Raw genomic sequence first — 17,820 nt, forward strand, 5'->3', positions numbered from 1 at the left:
TTGTATCCTCATGCCAAGGAGTAACTGGGCATAGGATGGAAGGGCAGCCTTTGCTAGTGGACCAATACCTCCAAAGTAGACATCCTAAGTATGTCTGGTGAGCACTTAGCTTATAAACAAAAGAACACAGCAAACAAAAACTAAGAAGAAAATACTAATCTCTTCACTAAACAAACATACCCATTCCTCTTCATGCCAATCCACTTGCAGAGAAGATCGGCTATTTCTTCCTGTCCATCTGGCCACCAGTGTATCTTGATCATTCCTCAGCATCACTTGCTCTCCTTCTCCAGAGGTTGGAGATGCTTTTGAAGCTATATAATCTGGCCTTGCAGCATTCAGTCCATGTATTGAATTTGCCAACAGCTTGCAGTCACAGACTGTGACAAGTTGCCGGGTCTACAAAGCAATAACACCCCCATTTTAACACTTTTTCATTATTCTGTATACAGTTTATATTGGATTCTTTCTCAGAAAGAAGAACTAGCATTGTGTAAAAGAAACTAACCATTGTTTAGACACCTCAAGTTGCTTCTAAAATCATTTTACATAACAGCCTTAAAAAGCAATATAGGATATCAAAACACAAACAGTACCCTTCCAAAGGCTGTACTACTATATCAGCCTTGCTAATATAGGCTTAAGATATAACCCACTTTCCTGGTTTTGACTGAAATAGAGCAAATTTTCTTTCTAGTAGCTGGTATAGCTCTGTGGTTTGGATTTAGGATGAGAAGAACATTGATAACACACTGATGGTTTTAGTTGTTGCTGGGTCTAGTCCTTGACACTCAGTCAAGGACTTTCTAACTTCCCACGCCCTGCCAGGTGCACAAGGAGCTGGGAGAGCACAGCCAGGACAGCTGGCCCAGGCTGGCCAGAGGGATATTCCCTAACATATGGTGACATGCTTGCAATATATATAACTGGGGAAGCTGCCAGGAGGTGGAATTGCTGCTCGGAAACAGACTGGGCATTGAGCTGGTTTTTTACCCTTCTGCATGTGGTGAGCAATTGCATTTGTGCATCGCTTGCTTTAGATATATTATCATCATTATAATTACTACTATGGTTTCTACTAATACTACTACTATCTTCCTTTGTTATTCTATTAAACTCTCTTTATCTCAACCCATGAGTTTGGGGTTTGTTTTTTTTTCCTCATTTTCCTCCCCATCCCCTTGGGGGAAGGGGTGAGTGAGCAGCTGTGTGGTGCTTGGTTACCAGCTGAGGTTAAACTGTAACACCCACTAATCAATGCAACTCCTTTCTCTGGCTTATTTAGTGGTGTTTTATTAAAGGATTTCTATAAGTTACATTAATATGAAAAAGTATCTGGCCTGTGTGTCTATTAAAAAAAACCCTACCCAACAAACGAGTCCTTACTATGTTATATATAAATGCCCAGTTGTAGAAAATCCACCTATCTGTTATATATACTGTACTCAGTGAATACTGTAATAAAGAATACATTTGCGTGGGGTCACATTACTTTTTGCACTCTACAAAGTTATGTGCATATCCTCTCTACTCGGACAATTTATGGCAAGCTGACTGGTCATTACTATCATTTAGAGCCTTCAGATTTGCTTTGGGGACAGAAGAGGTCATTAAAACTGTATCTGGGGTTTTATCCCTGTAAGTAAGATTGTACTTAGCCATGGATCCAGTCTGCTTTCTGTTAGCTCCTATCAAGAAATAACTGATTCACATCACTATAATTCAAGCAAAGGCTGCATCAACATTATTCCTTATTTCACTGTTGAAAAAATAGAGAATTGTTTCATCTACTTAGGTTTTGCTCAGCTGCTGCTGCTTGATGAATGACTCAGAGGAATATTTCAAAAAGCAGGTGGTTATAGAGGAAACAAGAACATGAAGAACATACATTTCTGGAATATGATGAATGAGCAGAGGGAGCCAGAGGACACTGCTCTCCAGTGCACTCTCAAGAGGAGGTATGGGGGCAAGAGTGGGAAGTAGGAGAGTAAATAAAGAGCAGCAAATTTTAAATGCTGGTCTAATTATGCCTTTTCTTTAGGGCTGAACATGTTACAATACACTACTGAACAAGGTAAAAGAGATCTTTCAAGAAAACCTAGTAGAGACAAGTAAGAAAAATACACCTTGCTTCTGTGTGGAAATGTCTTATTCACCTACCTTGTCTGCAAGGATGGCAAGTGTTCTTTCAAGGCCATTAGCTGATCTATCCTTGGCAGCTCTTGAGAGCCTTTCTGCATAGTAACTGACTTGCGTTTTCAGGGTGTTGATCTGTGCAATAATTTCCTTTGCTCTAACAATGTCCTGTGGGATGTATATTATAGACTGGGAACTTGTTGAAGTGCTGAAAAAGACAGACTGATTTCAGGGGGAAAATTGAACTAGAGGTACAGGCAGTACAGTGACATGCTGGGGAATTAATGGCAGACAACAAAAATTTACCTAAGCTAGCAATCAACAGTGAAAGGCCAGTGGGCAATTGCACAGCAGGAACGTGGTCCTAGAGCTTTCTCTGCCCTTACTGAAAGCATTCAGATGGAGATTTACCAAGGGACTGTGGGCAGAGCTTGTATACCAGAGGGACAATTTTGCTAAGGAGAACATGGGTGACAGGTCTTGCCATCTGAGGCAGAACCACGGTCTGCAGCTTCCACTACTCTCCCTCTCCTTACCACACAGAGGCTTCCCTGAGACCTGGTTTACAAACCTGTATTATCAGGTAGCTACTAGCACCATGAAATGAAAATCTGCACTGCTGATGCAGAAGATCTGTACTGCAAACACTGTGGTATTAAGAAAAAAATCCTTCTGCTAGTATATCCTTTCCTCTGTTGCAGGCCTGATTCAAGTTACACCCATGAAAGCAATCTCATGATATAAAACTGTATCTCCAGGCTAGTCCAAGGACTCTCTCCTTGGTGTAGCTTATGTTATCACATACTTACTATACTAAACTAGGGATATGGTACAACTCTCCCTGTTATAAACTCAGTTGTAACAATATAAAGCAAATAGTAAGGGAAATAGACTATATCAATAAAACATACTGGGATACCGCAGATCTACTGAGACAGCTCACTTGACAGTGGAGGAGAACAGTTCATGTCCTCTAAGTTTAGATGTCTACAGAAGTTGCTTATCCAGTCCAAGACACATGCTTGGACTAGCCTTGTAACTGGCAGAGAACAGACTCTTAAAAAGGGTGACTTAATCCTACCTGAGAAGAGCCATTCACAAAAGCTGCCTTTTAGCTCAGAAAATTACTTTAAGCCAAGCTCTGCTCTTAGTTAACTAAGCCCATCACTGCTCCCTTTGCAAGGCAATATGCTGGTTTTTTCCTCCCAGTAGGAAAGCTATACAAAGATCAGGCCTTTACATCAGCTCCAGCTGTGATGTGTGCTACCCTTCAGCACGTTGCATGAAGTGATACCAATTGCATGCTATTTTAATTTTAGTCATTTTTTCCAGTCATGAATGGCTTCAGAGTGCAAACAGCACAAAAAACCCTACTGCTTGCACCCACGTTAGCACTGTTTGATAGACACAGCTGTACTGACAGACTACAGAGAGGAGTTTCTTTTCCAGGCACAGTTACATCGGATGATGACCTCTGAGTAGTGTGAATTCCTCTGCTATCCCTAGAGAAATGCTGGTACTTTCTGCAGCATGTCTGTGAGGTAAGGCAGGAGGCTTGCATGTGGCACACTTTAAAACCATTGCCACAAAACCCAGTTGTCCCTTAACTAATATTAAGGCAAGGGGGGAGCTTAATCCCAGTGTCTGTCTGGGCTCCATTACAAGAAAAACTGGGAGATTTGTTCTCAAAGGACATAATGCAGAAATTATTCTTGAAAGAGTTTCCTCATTTGCATCCCTCCGGTCACCCACCTGAGTGGAGCAGAGAACAAGCACTGCCCAGTACTGCTACCCCATAGAGCAAATTAATCCCAGCTTTTAGGGCTTTCCCTCTGTGTGATTCGTGCTCTCTACTGATCGGTGATCGTAGTGACAATTCCTCTGAGCAATTTCTTTCCACGACAGTGTGGTTAACATGCATAAAGATGTATTTGGCAGGAAAGGCCATGCAGCAAGTGGAGTTCTGATTTAGAATTATTACATTTTTAATCACAAACATTGGCTGGGATGATCAAGGGAAAAAATTATAGTGTGAAGTTCACATATATTTACTTTCCAACCTGCAATTGCTTTTTCAAATGAACAGCTCTCATTTTACTGTATCAGCAAACTGTAACACAGCTTCAAACTCTCAGTGAATTATGGATTCAACCTTTAATGTAAGTAATATGGGGCAGAACTTCTGTGCTGTTGAACCATCAAAGTACTGTTTCCTTTTCATAGCACTGAACACCACATCATGAAGAAAAAGAAGTGAAAATGTTTAAATGAAGACATGGGTTACAAAAATATAAACCATGCCCAATGTATCAACATAAAGATTTAAAAATACATAAGAGTTATCTTAATTATCTTCCACCTCTGGCAAAACATATCTTTCTCCAGGCAGTTTTCACTGGAAATAACAGAGGAAAAGATAGAAAATTCTTGTGATCTGATCTGCTTATGATCAGAGAGAGCCAGGAAACTAGCTGTTCATTACAAACAAACATTGCAGATTAAATGAAATTCATTTATACATCATGTTCTACAAAGCAGCTACAATTACTCAGAGCACAATTAGGGATGCCATGATGCATGACATTAAAAAGCCCTGCACACTTTAAAACACACCAGATCTTTGCCAAAGAAAAGAAAGAAAAAAAATAAAAAACAACCCAAAGAACAGAAACCCTCACTACAGAACTCTCAGAAACAGAAAACTCACCAACACTCCTCATAACTGCTAAAAAAACAAAAAACCAAAATAAAATTAGCAGATTGTTAGCGAATACCAAAAGCAGAAAACAAAACAAAGGATGTTTAGGGAAATAACTGGAGTCATCTTTTCAACAAGGTGGGTATATAGCAATTAAACTCATAAGCAAAAAAACCCCACAGACTGACAGATGTCCATGTGTTGTTTGGGGCAAATGTTGTGGATGCACCAAGCACAGTTTTGCCAATGAAAGGAAAAGGAACTGAACAATATCAATGTAACAGTGAAACTGAGGAGATGGATTCGCAGTTCTACTATACCGGCTTTCATGATAACATAAAAAGTACTTAAAAGGAAAGCTATTCTTCTGTTGAACCTGCAGTTTCCATGGACCCAGAAAGAGCAGTTCTGTAAGGCTTAGAGGAAAAGCACTCCATATAAATTAAGCTCTCCAATCAGCTTAATTACTGGGGTGGGGGGACCACCCAGGAACTTAGATATTGCAGGAGGGATACCCACTTCAGCAGCTAAGCTGGGAGAAGGTTACTTAAAAAAAACAATAAAAGGTATCAAAAGGACAAGAAGGGTGAGCCTAGCATAGCAGTGTTTCCAGGTTTACTGTTTCTTCTAGTCCCACCCTAGCATACTCTCTAAAGCAGGAGTAATTACACCAGACATATTTTTGCACCCATATTTTTATCGGTATATATCTGACTAGTGTTCACAGCATGGTGGTACTCACTTCTCCACTGCCAAAACTAATCTTCTGCAGTTGGCAGAGCCTGGTTCCCATGTCATCCCTGCCTTACATCAACTCGAAATCCTACAAGTCCTTTATCTGAAGGGCATAATCAAGGTCTCGCTCTCCCTGGCTACAGTGACTCCTTGTCCTCTTACTCTCACTGTTCCTTAAATTCTCCACACTTCAGCACAAGTAACGCAGACCCAGACAGCATTAGGGCTTCCTTGGGAGCTGGAGTGGGTGCCACATAGGTCTCACCCGTTAGCATTGTGACCTTCCAAACTTCTGCCCCTTCTTCTAGTACATACAGTTGCATTTCCAGAGAGGTCACCAGACAGTCCATGAAGACAGGACAGTGGAGGTCAAGTATCCTGTCAATAGACTACAGTAAGGCCAGATGGAGAAGCCTAATCTGTGCATAAACCTTGGGCCTCCAGCAATAGTCTCAGAACTAAACCCAAGTTGTCAATGATGAATTTGTTGTTCTGTACTGAAGAGAGTTCAGCAACAGGACCTTGAAGATATGAGAGGGATGAAAGTCTTCTGCAAGTAACAGATTCAAAGCACAATGTAGTGCAGCTGAGAAGGTTCTAATTTTCTAATTCACAATTAGGCAAAACCTAAGACTCAAAACAGCTAAACTAAATGAAGCAACAGTGATTCACAAAAATTAAAGATTTCACTAAAAGGGCTATTAGAAAGGGCACATTAGTAAACAAACAAACACGGTAATGTAAAGGGGAAAACTTTTTCCCACCCCTTTGGAAAAAGACACAGAATAATCTTCACACTGTATAGTAGAACTATCGAATGAAGTGCAACAAAAACATAGAATGGAATGATTTCCCAAATCATGACCATGGACCAGGAGGAAATGACACAATTAAAAGCTGACAGAACAACATATCTACTTACTGTTTCTTTGCCTCTTCAAATTTATGCAGCTTTTTCCGCAAGCCACCTGATTTAAAGCCTTGACAATGAGCTGCTGGTGCTCCTATGGTGACTATGTCGTAGTTCTGATCTAAGATGGACAAAAAGGACTTACAAATGAAAGCCTGTCAAATTTACTGTTGATGAACAATTGTGGAAATTAAAAAACTAATCTGAAGGTAGTTTTTGTAAAACTTCCTGCCAGTGTTTTGAAGGACTTGGAAAACTGAATTGGGTTAGAGGCCCTGGAAATCCATCAGGTACTTTTGAGGTGAAAGGACCATACTTGAATGCAGGTCACCTGTTTCTTAATCTAGAAGACTGGCAGTGAGAAAGAAGCCTTGAACATTGGTCTTTACACAAAACCTGCTATTACTGCAATCCCTCACATGGATACACAGGACAAGTGCATGTCCATGGTTACTGTTAAAGGAAGGGTAAACCTAAGCTGTTTATGAAGAAACAAACTCAATGTGAACAAACTGGTGTAATTTTGCATAACCATATATAATGGTTCCATAAAAGAAGTGCACAAGCCTAACAACAAACAACAATGAGAACCTTTAGTATTCTGCTACAATCCAAAACAACTGGAAGGGACACAGCAGCTTAATCCAATATATCCCCTAGTGCAAAGGCTGACTTGTGTCACCTAGGGTGTGGTTATCTCCAGAACCTAGTTTGCCACCAATATAATAGTCAGCATAGTTATAGTTACACCTCATCTTTCACTAAGAGATTTAGAAATTGAGAAGATGCTACAGAAGCACAAGTAGCACTAGTACTACAGAGCAGCAGTTCGTAGAAACTTCAGCTTTATGGTTAAGGATGGAAATCAAAAAAATGGAGAGAAAAGTAACAAGATCAGGTGAAAACAGACAGAAAGAACCAAATACCTGATCCTCCATCATCCTGGACTCTCATTCTCTGTATATGTAAATTCGTAGGAACAAATTCCAATTTTTTATCAGCTTTCAAGCTACTGGCTTTAAATGAAGGACCTGAGAAACACAGGAGAAAAGTAAGCTCAAAACCCCTCTGCTTATGCTAAAATACACAAGGAGCTTCATTCATCATTTGCTACATGAAGAGAGAAAAAAAGAAAAGATATATCTTTCTGTTACTGTTCATAATTATTCTCTACATTCAGGGCAAAATAATAGAATAAATAAAGTAGACTAATATTCCCAGATCATTAGCAAAATCAAAATAAATGTTAATAAAGAAATCTAAAAATGCCATTTTTTACTCAGCAAACTAAAACATTCTAGGTTTGCAATTTCAGAGAAGCACTAACAATCATATCTGAAAAGCATCCCGTTAGTCTGTAAGAGAGATCACCTTTATACTGGTGCAGGTCAGTAAGATTTTCCTGATAAGTTAATATAATTGTTTGGTACTGAGTAACTATTTGTCGACGAAGGCTTTCCCAGCAAGGAGACAGTTCTCCCAGTTCTTCTAGTTCACAAACCCTAGAGGAGGGGTAAAAGAGAGAGATGTTTAGCTCCACTTGAGAGAGAGGTTTTTAGCTTGACCAAGAATTAATTTCACATTGTATCAATGTAACACCATCCTTAGCTGACACATTCTCAGTTCCCTCTGGTCTAACCTACTCACCAGACTGGGAACGCTTCCAAACATACATCCCAAAGCACAAGCTGTTGAGCTCTACCCAAAGGTACATGGGCTCCTCACAGGCCAAGTACACCAGGTTCCCCCTAGGAGCCTCAGGTGTTGGTCAGAACCAAAGCTTCCCACCTTTCTGCAAGAGCTCTCAAACTATATGATGATTTGCAGATGATGGGCACTGTGATTGTGTCGAGTGATTTGGAACAATGAGGAGGGTTTTAGGCCACTCCACTGAACTTTGGTGGCTCTCAAATCAGAACTGTGACAGAGGATAGATGGGAGATTAGCAGCTATCTGATAGTAGGTACAAGTAGGTACAAGGTATCTGCGCTGATCAGATATCTACACAGTATTCAAGGCCAGGCAGGGAAATCCTAAGAATTAAAAAGGGTTTAAGCCCATTAATGAGGGCTCGGAGAGACAAAAGATGAGCCAATAAAACCTTCATCTGTGATACAGGACTTGAAGCACTCAAGTTTCACTGTCAGTGGAATAATGCATGACTGGATATCCCTACATAATTTTACTTTTAATTAAGGTTGGGCTTGGTTAGGTCTCTAGGAGTGAGAGGTATTGGAGCTCCAATACCTCCAAAAAAAGCTAAAATTCTTTTACCATCCCAATCCTGGCTTTTGTAAAGAATAGAAAAACGAGTATGTTTGCAAGCCATAGACTAGAAATGTAGGGAAGGGAAAGTCATCAATGAGTATGTTGCCTGGAAGAAAGGTAATTGCTTAAAAAGGAAGCAAATTCAGAATAAACCTACCTCGTAAATTGAGAAAATGTCATTGCTGTCCTACAGTGTTTAATTTTACTTGCTTTTATTTTGTTTGCTTTCAATTCAAGAATACTCTTCTGACTCTCAAAGCCATCTCTCAACTCACTGAGTGGAGTCAGTGTTCCCAACATCTCCTTCTGCTTTGCTTTCATAGCACAGAAGTTAACTGACTTTTCAAAGTTCACCTTCAAAGTGATTTGGATTTTTCTTCTCTGTCTGCTACTCTAACTATTCATTCCACTCAGATGGTTTCTGTGCTGCCTCTGTTCCTTTCTCAAAATGCTCAGCAGCTGGAGTCTTTCATTTATGCTATCTCATCTATCCAGACTTCCCCCTGCTTATGAAAAATTGAGATATATTTTATATTTAATTCAACTGATTTTGTTTCTCTTTATATTAAAAATAAACTATGTTTAAAAAACAGTGTGTTGAAGCATAGAAATGATTATATACATATAAAAGGTAATGTATTCTAATGTGCTGATCTATTAGAGAGACAAAACATGAGCCAACAAAACCTTTATCTGCAATGCAGGACTTGAAGCACTCAAGTTTCACTATATGTGGAATAATGAATGACCGGATATCCCTACATAATTTTACTTTTAATTAAGGTTGGGCTTGGTTAGGTCTCTAGGGAGTGGATTCAAACACAAATAAAGTCACATGACTGTGGAATAATATGTTCCATGGCCTTATCAATACTTTTGTGAGAGGAACAGATAACTCCTAAGTGCAGTATGATCCTAAGAGTATGATCCTTCAGTATGATCCTAAGAGTTCACTATGCCAACAAGCCACCCCCATCAGCACCTCTGAATTTTCACGTCACCACATGCTCAAGCTCAAACTCTGTCCTCTGCCCTGACACCTTACTCACTGCAGCCGTACAGGCAGCAACTCACTGCTTTTACCCCCGTTTCTAAAGTGCTTCTGTGCATTAACACAGACATTATCCTCGGCACCAGCCAGGGGACAGGAGACAGGACAAGGGGAAATGGCACAAAGCTGTGCCAGGGCAGGTTTAAATTAGATATTAGAAAACATTTTTTTAACTGGAGCAGGTTGCCCAGGGAGGGGGCTGAGTCACCACCCCTGGATGTGTTTAAAAAAATGGGTAGATGAGGTACTTAGGGATATGGTTTAGCTTAGGACAGGAATGGTTGGACTTGATGATCTTAAAGGTCTTTTCCAACCCAGTGATTCTGTGACCTCGGCAATGGCCACACCACTGCTGGATTGCTGAACACGTAACCCGGCCCGACCTCACCTTGCGGCGTCTTCTTCTAGCAGCAGCTTCACGAACTGCCTAGGGATGTGCAGCGACAGGACGCTCTCAGCCATCTGCTCCAGGATTCTCAAGTGGTTTCCATCAGTGGTTGGGAAGCGATACATTCGGCAAATGGCGCCACCAAACACTGCAGGATTAAAATCATGTTACTTAAGCATAGGGTTTGAGGAAAACACATACAAGGTCCATCCTTCTTTAAGAAGGAGGTTTTCTGATTGACTCATCAGAGGCTTTGATTCACTAGCATGCTGTAATACACCACTGTAATTCACCAGGCCCTAGTCTAGCTTTCCTAAATCTGGTCATTCTGCAACGACCGTTCTATCAGTGTCTGCAGAAAAACCTGCAAATAATTTAAAGCACTGGTAAGGAAATTAAATACATATTCAACTTCTGAAATACTGTTTTGTTTATTTGTTTTACATACTGTGCATTTTCCTACTGTGAAATCACATGGTGGAAAACTAACCTTTCCTCAATTTCTTTAATTTTTTTTTTTTTTTTTTAAACAGCTACTTTCCTCTGTCCCTCCCCCTGACCCCCAACTTTTGCTTAGGAATAGACTCTCAAATTGCATGGAAAATGTTATGCTACTGTCATTTTAACAACAAAAGTTTGTTTCTGCTGTTCTTACTATGCAAAATAGAGCAGATGATACAATAATCTATTCTTGTATGACCTTCAGAGGGTTGTTCCATCAGCAGCCTGTTCCTATTCAAATGAAACATCTGCTTAAACACCCTGGGGCCACAGGCAGACAGCAAGAGATTAGCTTTTACTGATGCCTGAAGTTTACACGTTAGAGCCCACAGCAGCTTACCAGATTTCAGTAGTGCATCTTTCCGCAATGAAGCATATTTGGATCTGATTCCTAAAGATTCTGTTAAACTTTCATCAACTGGCAATACAGTCTAAACAAAAATAAAAACCATAAATAGTACAGAATAAAACCTCAGAGCCGAGGCAATATGCAGTGATGACTCTATTATACAGACTTGAAAGGAATATTCGACACAACACCTGGTTAAAATACATATTTCAAATATGTTTACTGTATTTTGCAGGCAAAAATACTGCAGGTTGAGAAGATAAAACCATTCCTATTTAGTTCTACTGCAGAGTTCAAAATGCTGTAAATTTTTTCACCCACACTTTCAAGGACAGGATGTTAGCACAGCTGCAGAGCCCTTGAAGGTACTGCACCAACATGTGACAGTTACAGGTCTGGCTGGATACAAAGTGTTAGTAATTCACATTGTGACTGTGACATGGGGACATGAGTGCGATTATCACCAGGATATGCAGAACAGAAGGTTTACAGAATTAAATATGTGCCTAGGCTGAGAAAGCATTGTAAATATCTGCTCTCAGACAAATATCTGGGGATCAGAAAAAAAAAAAAATTAAAAAATCCAGTAGTCAAGTAACCTGATCAGTTTTACCAAAATCTTTTAAGTTGCCTGTGAAAGTTCTGGAAATTCTCTGAGCATCCCCTTTACTGCTTTGCTTAATGCCACCTTCCAATTCGCAACGTGAATTGGAATACCACATCTTTGTAAAACTGCTTATCAAGGCACCAGGCACACCAACACAGGCATGGCTACTCTGTGGAAGGGCAGGAGCACTTGAAGGTAAAGCTTAATCACAGCAAACTAAAATTTTTCCCAGGACTTTTAACCCCAAACAAGAGCACCAAGAGCTCTGCAAATACAAAAACTCTCCATTGCCATTAGTCTGCAATACAATTACAGTACTTTGAAATTATAAAGCACTGCTACAGACCAAGATGGACAGGAAAGTTTACAGCAGATGACAACCCAGCTTACTTCAATGCCGGCTATAAATCTGTATTTTTCTTTATTTGCTGGGATGCTCATACTCACCCTTCCATTAATTGTATCAGGTGACCTCGTCACTGGAGGCCTTTGGTCAGTTTTTTCCTCCATTTGCCATCCAATAACCGTAATGTTACCTACACGGTCACTTTCAGCCGACCTGCAACAAACACTCTGCGTTGAGATTTTTTTGGAGGTGGACCTGTTTATCAACAAGGGAACACTTATAAAAGGCTATTAATCTTCAAACTCGGTGAACATTTTAAATAGGAAGCTTTTCAACTTCATTTAACACACTTCTAAAATGCATTATTCTAACAGAAAAGTGCTCCCCTCATTCTTGAGGGATATTGAATAGATCTCCTTATCAAAGGCACCCTAAAACCATGCATGTGTTTCAATACTTCTGTAAAACCAGAAAGGGTTCAGATTTTACTATTAGCCTTAAATTGAAAACAGGGAGCCAATAATTGGATGTATGTGCAGGCTTGTGTGTGTATCTGTGCGTGTGAAGGTCTGAAACCGAACTTTGTCTCAGTTTTTGGTTTTTGGGGCTGGAGGGCAAATCATACGAGGAGCAGCTGAGGGAGCTGGGGATGTTTAGCTTGGAGAAGAGGAGCCTGTGGGGAGGCCTTATCATTGCCTACAACTACCTGAAGGGAGCTTGTAGAGAGGAGGTTGTAGACAGGTGGGCAATGGCCTCTTCAGACAGGTGACAGGAGGTGGGACAAGGGGAAATGGCACAAAGCTGTGCCAGGGCAGGGTCAGATTAGATGTTAGGGAAAACGTTCTTCACTGAAAGAGTTGTCAGGGCCTGGAACAGGCTGCCCAGGGAGGTGGTTGAGTCACCACCCCTGGATGTGTTTAAAAAAATGGGTAGATGAGGTACTTAGGGATATGGTTTAGCATAGGACGGGAATGGTTGGACTTGATGATCTTAAAGGTCTTTTCCAACCTTGTGATTCTGTGATTCAATCAGATGCCCACTACTTGACAGCTGCAACTGGGTAAATTTTGATAAATACACGGACTAAACAGAAGTAGCACATCCCAACTCTTCCACCTAACAGAGAAGTCTCCTCCTAACCTCAAAGTTAGGAGACTGATCACATCTTCTGCTTCTGCAGATAGACTATTTAGACTTGGAAAGTTCAGACCTGTCATTCCAGAAAGAAAAGCTTATAGTAAAAAAGCTGGATCCTGAAAAGAAGTGGTCTAGGGAAGAAGGTGGTGAAGACACTCAATGAGGTGAATCTCAGAGGTGCAGGAAGATCCTGGAGATCAGGGAAGTGCATGGAAACAAATGTTGGGGACCCCCAGGGACCTGGCAGCTGATGGCTGAGAAGCTGCACAGCACAAGCTGACACAACTTTCTTTCCCACCTTCCCTGAGCAGCAGCCATCTCCCTGCTAGTGAGGGAAGCTGAGACCTGATGAACACATGACTGAGTCAGGAGTGAGACATGGAGAATCAAGCGGGGTAAGATCTGTTTTTTAAATCCACACCAGTACCCAGATCTACCACAGCTGTCATTTATTCTGTCTCACCTATGACACACAGTAACTTTAGCAGAGACTTTGTGTTATATTTTAGGATAGATTCTAAATGGTATTTTGAGATTGTTGTTTACATGTAAAAATATGCTGGGACAACTAAGACCAAAAAAATAATGTCTCTGGAACAGAAAATACTGGGGAGAAAACGAAATGAGCACAGAAGATGATGACAAGAAAAGGTATCCAAGTTATGTAGCATGTTTATAGACACTGCTCAGTGCCCAGCTTATACATCCAAGGGGAAACATGACAATGACAGGGCATGAACTTATTCCTTTGCTCTGATAATCAGAATCCACTCAATATCAAATAAGAGAGTTTATAATAAAGTCCATTTTCAACTTTGTCACAAAACAACAAACCTAACAGAATAACCATGCCTAACACAACCACAAAACTCCTGCCATCACATTCCTCCTTGTTCTCATCTCCCTCAAAACACCCTCTCCACCATCATTGTCATACTTCTGGTGTCTTTTCTGACTCATTTCCCTCACCTGCTCCCCCTGTTAGATAATGTCATTTTTTTTTCTTTACAATTCATTGTGGAAAAGCCAGAAACTTCACCCATCTCTACTCTTAGCATGAAAGGCTTTGCCCATGTTTTGTCTGGGTGGATGTGGTGTCTGGGATACAACACTGCTGTATGTTTGCCACAGTCACCGCTTCTAGTGCTGATTATGCCGATACTACAGCGTAACACCACCACACTTGGTTTCTCTGATTATGCTTCCCCCCTTAGACTGACTTCCTCTTGCCTCCTGTGAGAGGGATGTCTGCTCTACTTTCAGCCCTCACTACTACAATGTGCATGTACACATCAGAGCCCTCTTTTCTTAACCTGCCTTTGTTTTCTTCATTCTTCCCCAACCCTGCACTCTGCTTTGCCCTGGCTTTCATGAATGTGGTTTGATTCCTATGATTAGGACTAGCACCATAAGAATTGCTGTCAAACCCACACCTTCAGAGTCATGTTCCTTCCATGAAAGTTTCCAATATTAATCAAACAAGAAAATTACATCAATCAATGTTGTTACAATGTGACCACACCTAGTGCGTTATATTGATAAACAGACTATTCAGCAACAAATACACAACTCAGCAACAGTCAGGAGCCTAGATTTATCTAAGCCAAGGTATTCCAAACAGCTGAGATAAGCCTCTGGTTGGACAGGTTTCATTTTCCCCATCACAGCTTCAGAGTTAAAAACACTCTATGTTACCACTCTCCACAGACACATATGCCAAGGTGATAGGATGAAATGTGCAAAAATTAAATTGGTCTTGACAATGCTTTCTTGACTTGCAGAACTGGAACCAATGTCTAACATTATTCACCATGGTCTTGTTCTACATGTTTTAATTATCATGCAATATAAAATATTTTCTCCTTAATAGTGGCCTAAACCCAAACAAACAAAAGGTTTAGATCACATCTCACAGAGAGCTTTTATAACCTCTTAAGCATGCTTTCAAAATTAAGACTGTTAATTCCTAAACAGAAGAGAACATTACAAACCTTAGTGTTAAGTGCAACCTGTGATTCTTCTCCTGAAGAAGTTCTTTTACAGTGAACATCCCAGAACCCAACAAATACATCTGGAAGAAGATGAGTACTAGAATTGTAATTATTTACCTTTACAATGAAGAAAAGGCTTTTTCCACAGCACCAACCCCCAAAATAAAACTATCATCCACAAAAGTCTGAAAACAAAAATATAATGACATATGCCTACCCATAACTAATTAACCCCCTTTAAAATTTAATAAATTTCATAGTTGTATCAAAAAACATTTTCCATCAGAGGACAGTAAGCCCTTTTCTTTCTCTAGGATTTGAGGGGAGGCACCTCAATGTATACAAGTCCAGGCCCAGCTGGAACACTGAAGGCAATGATTGAATGGGACTGACTAGGCTGACACTTCATAGTCTCTCCCTAACCAAAACCTGGCTCCTCCTGAAGAAAGCAGCTTGGGAGATATTCCTTGAATGCTCTCCGGAAAGTAGCCTTCCATTCAGAAACAATCTCATGTTTTGTAACAACAATCACAAATTTTTTGTATTGTGGAATTCTAGATACTGCTAGCTCTAAGAGTCTTTCAGACAACAAATATCCATTTTTAATAATGAATTAGGAAGTAGTCCAAAATAGTTTAGTTTCCTCTGATGATTTCACTTTGAGCTCATCTTCCCTGCTTAGAAAAAAGTGGCTTTAGTGTGGGCTCATTTTTTACTAAATTAAATTTTGGACACTGAAATTATGATTTTTCCATTATTTTGGATTAAAACAACTAACGGTAAGTTTTATTTTACTATTTGCAATCCTCTGCACAAGTACTACAGAAGTCCTCAGTACTTCAGAGGAGTTGTTTTCCCTTCCTTCCATTTCACACTACATGGATTAGAAGCTGGTAGCAGCCTCTGGTAAAAACCTAACCTGCCTGTCTTTGTCAGCAGCTTGCATCTAGATTTTAAGCAGTGAGAGAATTAGACTTCTAGGGTCCTGGCACAGACTTCTGAAGTTCCTAAATTTGGACAGATATGATTGCTCCCTGTGGAAAACTTCCACCAGACCATGCCTACACATGGAATTTAACAGTTCTGTTTATAAGGACTGTTTCACCACAGGCCCAACATTTTGGCACAGAGTAGAGGGCTTACTTACTACTGGATGCCATTTGTTATCTATTTCAGTAAAGAGTCACAGAACCTCTTAATTTACATCAGTGTTCCCAAACGTGCTGCCAACAAGCCTCATTTGAGGAAACTGGCAATGTTCCCACTCTATCATGCCCATCTCGCAGCATTTGTCCCTCCTTCCTCTATCCATATTTCTTTCTCTAGGATAGATGCTGCCACCTCTTTGCTTTCTTCCACAAAAGCTACTAGTTTTAGCTCCTTGCCTTTCATTTTCTTGCTCCACACTGACTAGAGAGGCAACAGAATAAAGAAAACTTACTGTTCCCTGAGATCTATCTTTGACGTCGTACACGGAGAGTTTGATTTGTGTCATTTGATTGATAAGAGAGTCTTGGAAAAAGGCAATACTGCTTAGAAAGATAGGATTACTTGTTCCCTGTAATCATAAACAAAAAAGACAGATATTAATGCAAGGTGATACCTGTTAGGAAGAAATGATTCCTGTGTTAGCTTCAGTTCTAAATCTAACCCAGGAGTCCCTCCCCACTTACCTCAATAATTTCTGTCTGTGCATGCTTTGTCCAGAACGCCTGAGGAGGTGTAGTTACACTCACTGCTACAAAACTATTTGGTTTTCGATCTAGCGATGGAGTTAGCAGCTCACTGCAAGCTTTAGGTATGCAACAGAGAAATAAATTTAGATTCAGAATCTTTTTCATTTTGCTGTAAAACTACATTTTTAAAAAAAACATATTATATAACCTGAGCGATAAAGCCGTGAAGGGCTTAATATTCGTTCTACCTCCACACTATAACGGCAGGCATCACTCACCTTTGTGCATGCAAACAGTAAACCTGCAATAAGATCAGTCTGGCTCCAAGCTGTAGAGCTGTGATTTCAACTTGTTCTAACACCTGCCTATCCACCCGCCTGGCATAGCTCATTAGGACAGTGTACATGTAAGGGTTTTCCTCTGGGAACCTCATGAGCAGGGCTGCATTTGATTTGAAGTCACGCTCCATTAAGCCCATTAGCAAACGGCCTTTTGCCATGGAGAACCAACAGAGGTGCTTGAACATTGATCAAGTAGCACTACTGTGAGAACTAGCTTGTAATTATGTAAAGACTGTAATTTATTTCCTCTAAAATGTTATTGTGAGTACAACTGCTGGGAAGGGACTGTTGTGAGTAAGAAACAACTACCAGAAGTTTCAGTGAGTGACGCTACACAATTACATTAAACTTCAGAGCAAAACTCTAACTAGATAGATCCAGGTGGTCCAACTCTGCTTCAGCTGGATGCATAAAGTTCTGCATTCTGAAACCTACCTGGGCAAGCAAAGTGTTCAAATGCACACTAAACAGCTTTGCAATTCTAGATATTTTTGATTTACCTGAAAATATTTCAAGTACATTATTGAGCTCTAAGGAATTCTTAAGATCATTACTCATAACACAGTTACATACTTCTGAGAAAATTTTCTCATTTTCAATTTCAAGCATACTGTTAAGAGTATAACCTTCCATACATTAGTCTGCTATTAAGCCAAGAAAACCATGCTGCCACTGAAAATGTAGAC

At 40.2% G+C, this 17,820-nt stretch overlaps 1 protein-coding gene across 8 annotated transcripts in view; it reads right to left on the reverse strand.

The window, feature by feature from the left end:
* The window catches only part of INPP4A (inositol polyphosphate-4-phosphatase type I A), a gene marked incomplete at its 5' end in the record, with an annotated part of 46,953 nt that overhangs the window by 27,646 nt on the left and 1,487 nt on the right, over positions 1 to 17,820 (reverse strand). For 3 of the 8 annotated variants that reach the window (XM_084276631.1, XM_084276626.1, XM_084276628.1), the window contains 12 exons: positions 181 to 399; positions 2,161 to 2,344; positions 4,844 to 4,858; positions 6,492 to 6,600; positions 7,406 to 7,510; positions 7,851 to 7,981; positions 10,187 to 10,334; positions 11,028 to 11,118; positions 12,091 to 12,202; positions 15,118 to 15,197; positions 16,559 to 16,675; positions 16,791 to 16,909. In XM_084276631.1, the coding sequence (XP_084132757.1) occupies positions 181 to 399; positions 2,161 to 2,344; positions 4,844 to 4,858; positions 6,492 to 6,600; positions 7,406 to 7,510; positions 7,851 to 7,981; positions 10,187 to 10,334; positions 11,028 to 11,118; positions 12,091 to 12,202; positions 15,118 to 15,197; positions 16,559 to 16,675; positions 16,791 to 16,909 (1,430 nt within the window). Of the gene's footprint in view, positions 1 to 180; positions 400 to 2,160; positions 2,345 to 4,843; positions 4,862 to 6,491; positions 6,601 to 7,405; positions 7,511 to 7,850; positions 7,982 to 10,186; positions 10,335 to 11,027; positions 11,119 to 12,090; positions 12,203 to 15,117; positions 15,198 to 16,558; positions 16,676 to 16,790; positions 16,910 to 17,820 lie in introns of all 8 variants that reach the window. The other 5 variants (XM_084276632.1, XM_084276629.1, XM_084276625.1 and 2 more) reach the window with 2 other exon arrangements.

This window comes from Gallinula chloropus, assembly GCF_964237585.1.
Source record: "Gallinula chloropus genome assembly, chromosome: 1".
Taxonomy (NCBI): domain Eukaryota; kingdom Metazoa; phylum Chordata; class Aves; order Gruiformes; family Rallidae; genus Gallinula; species Gallinula chloropus.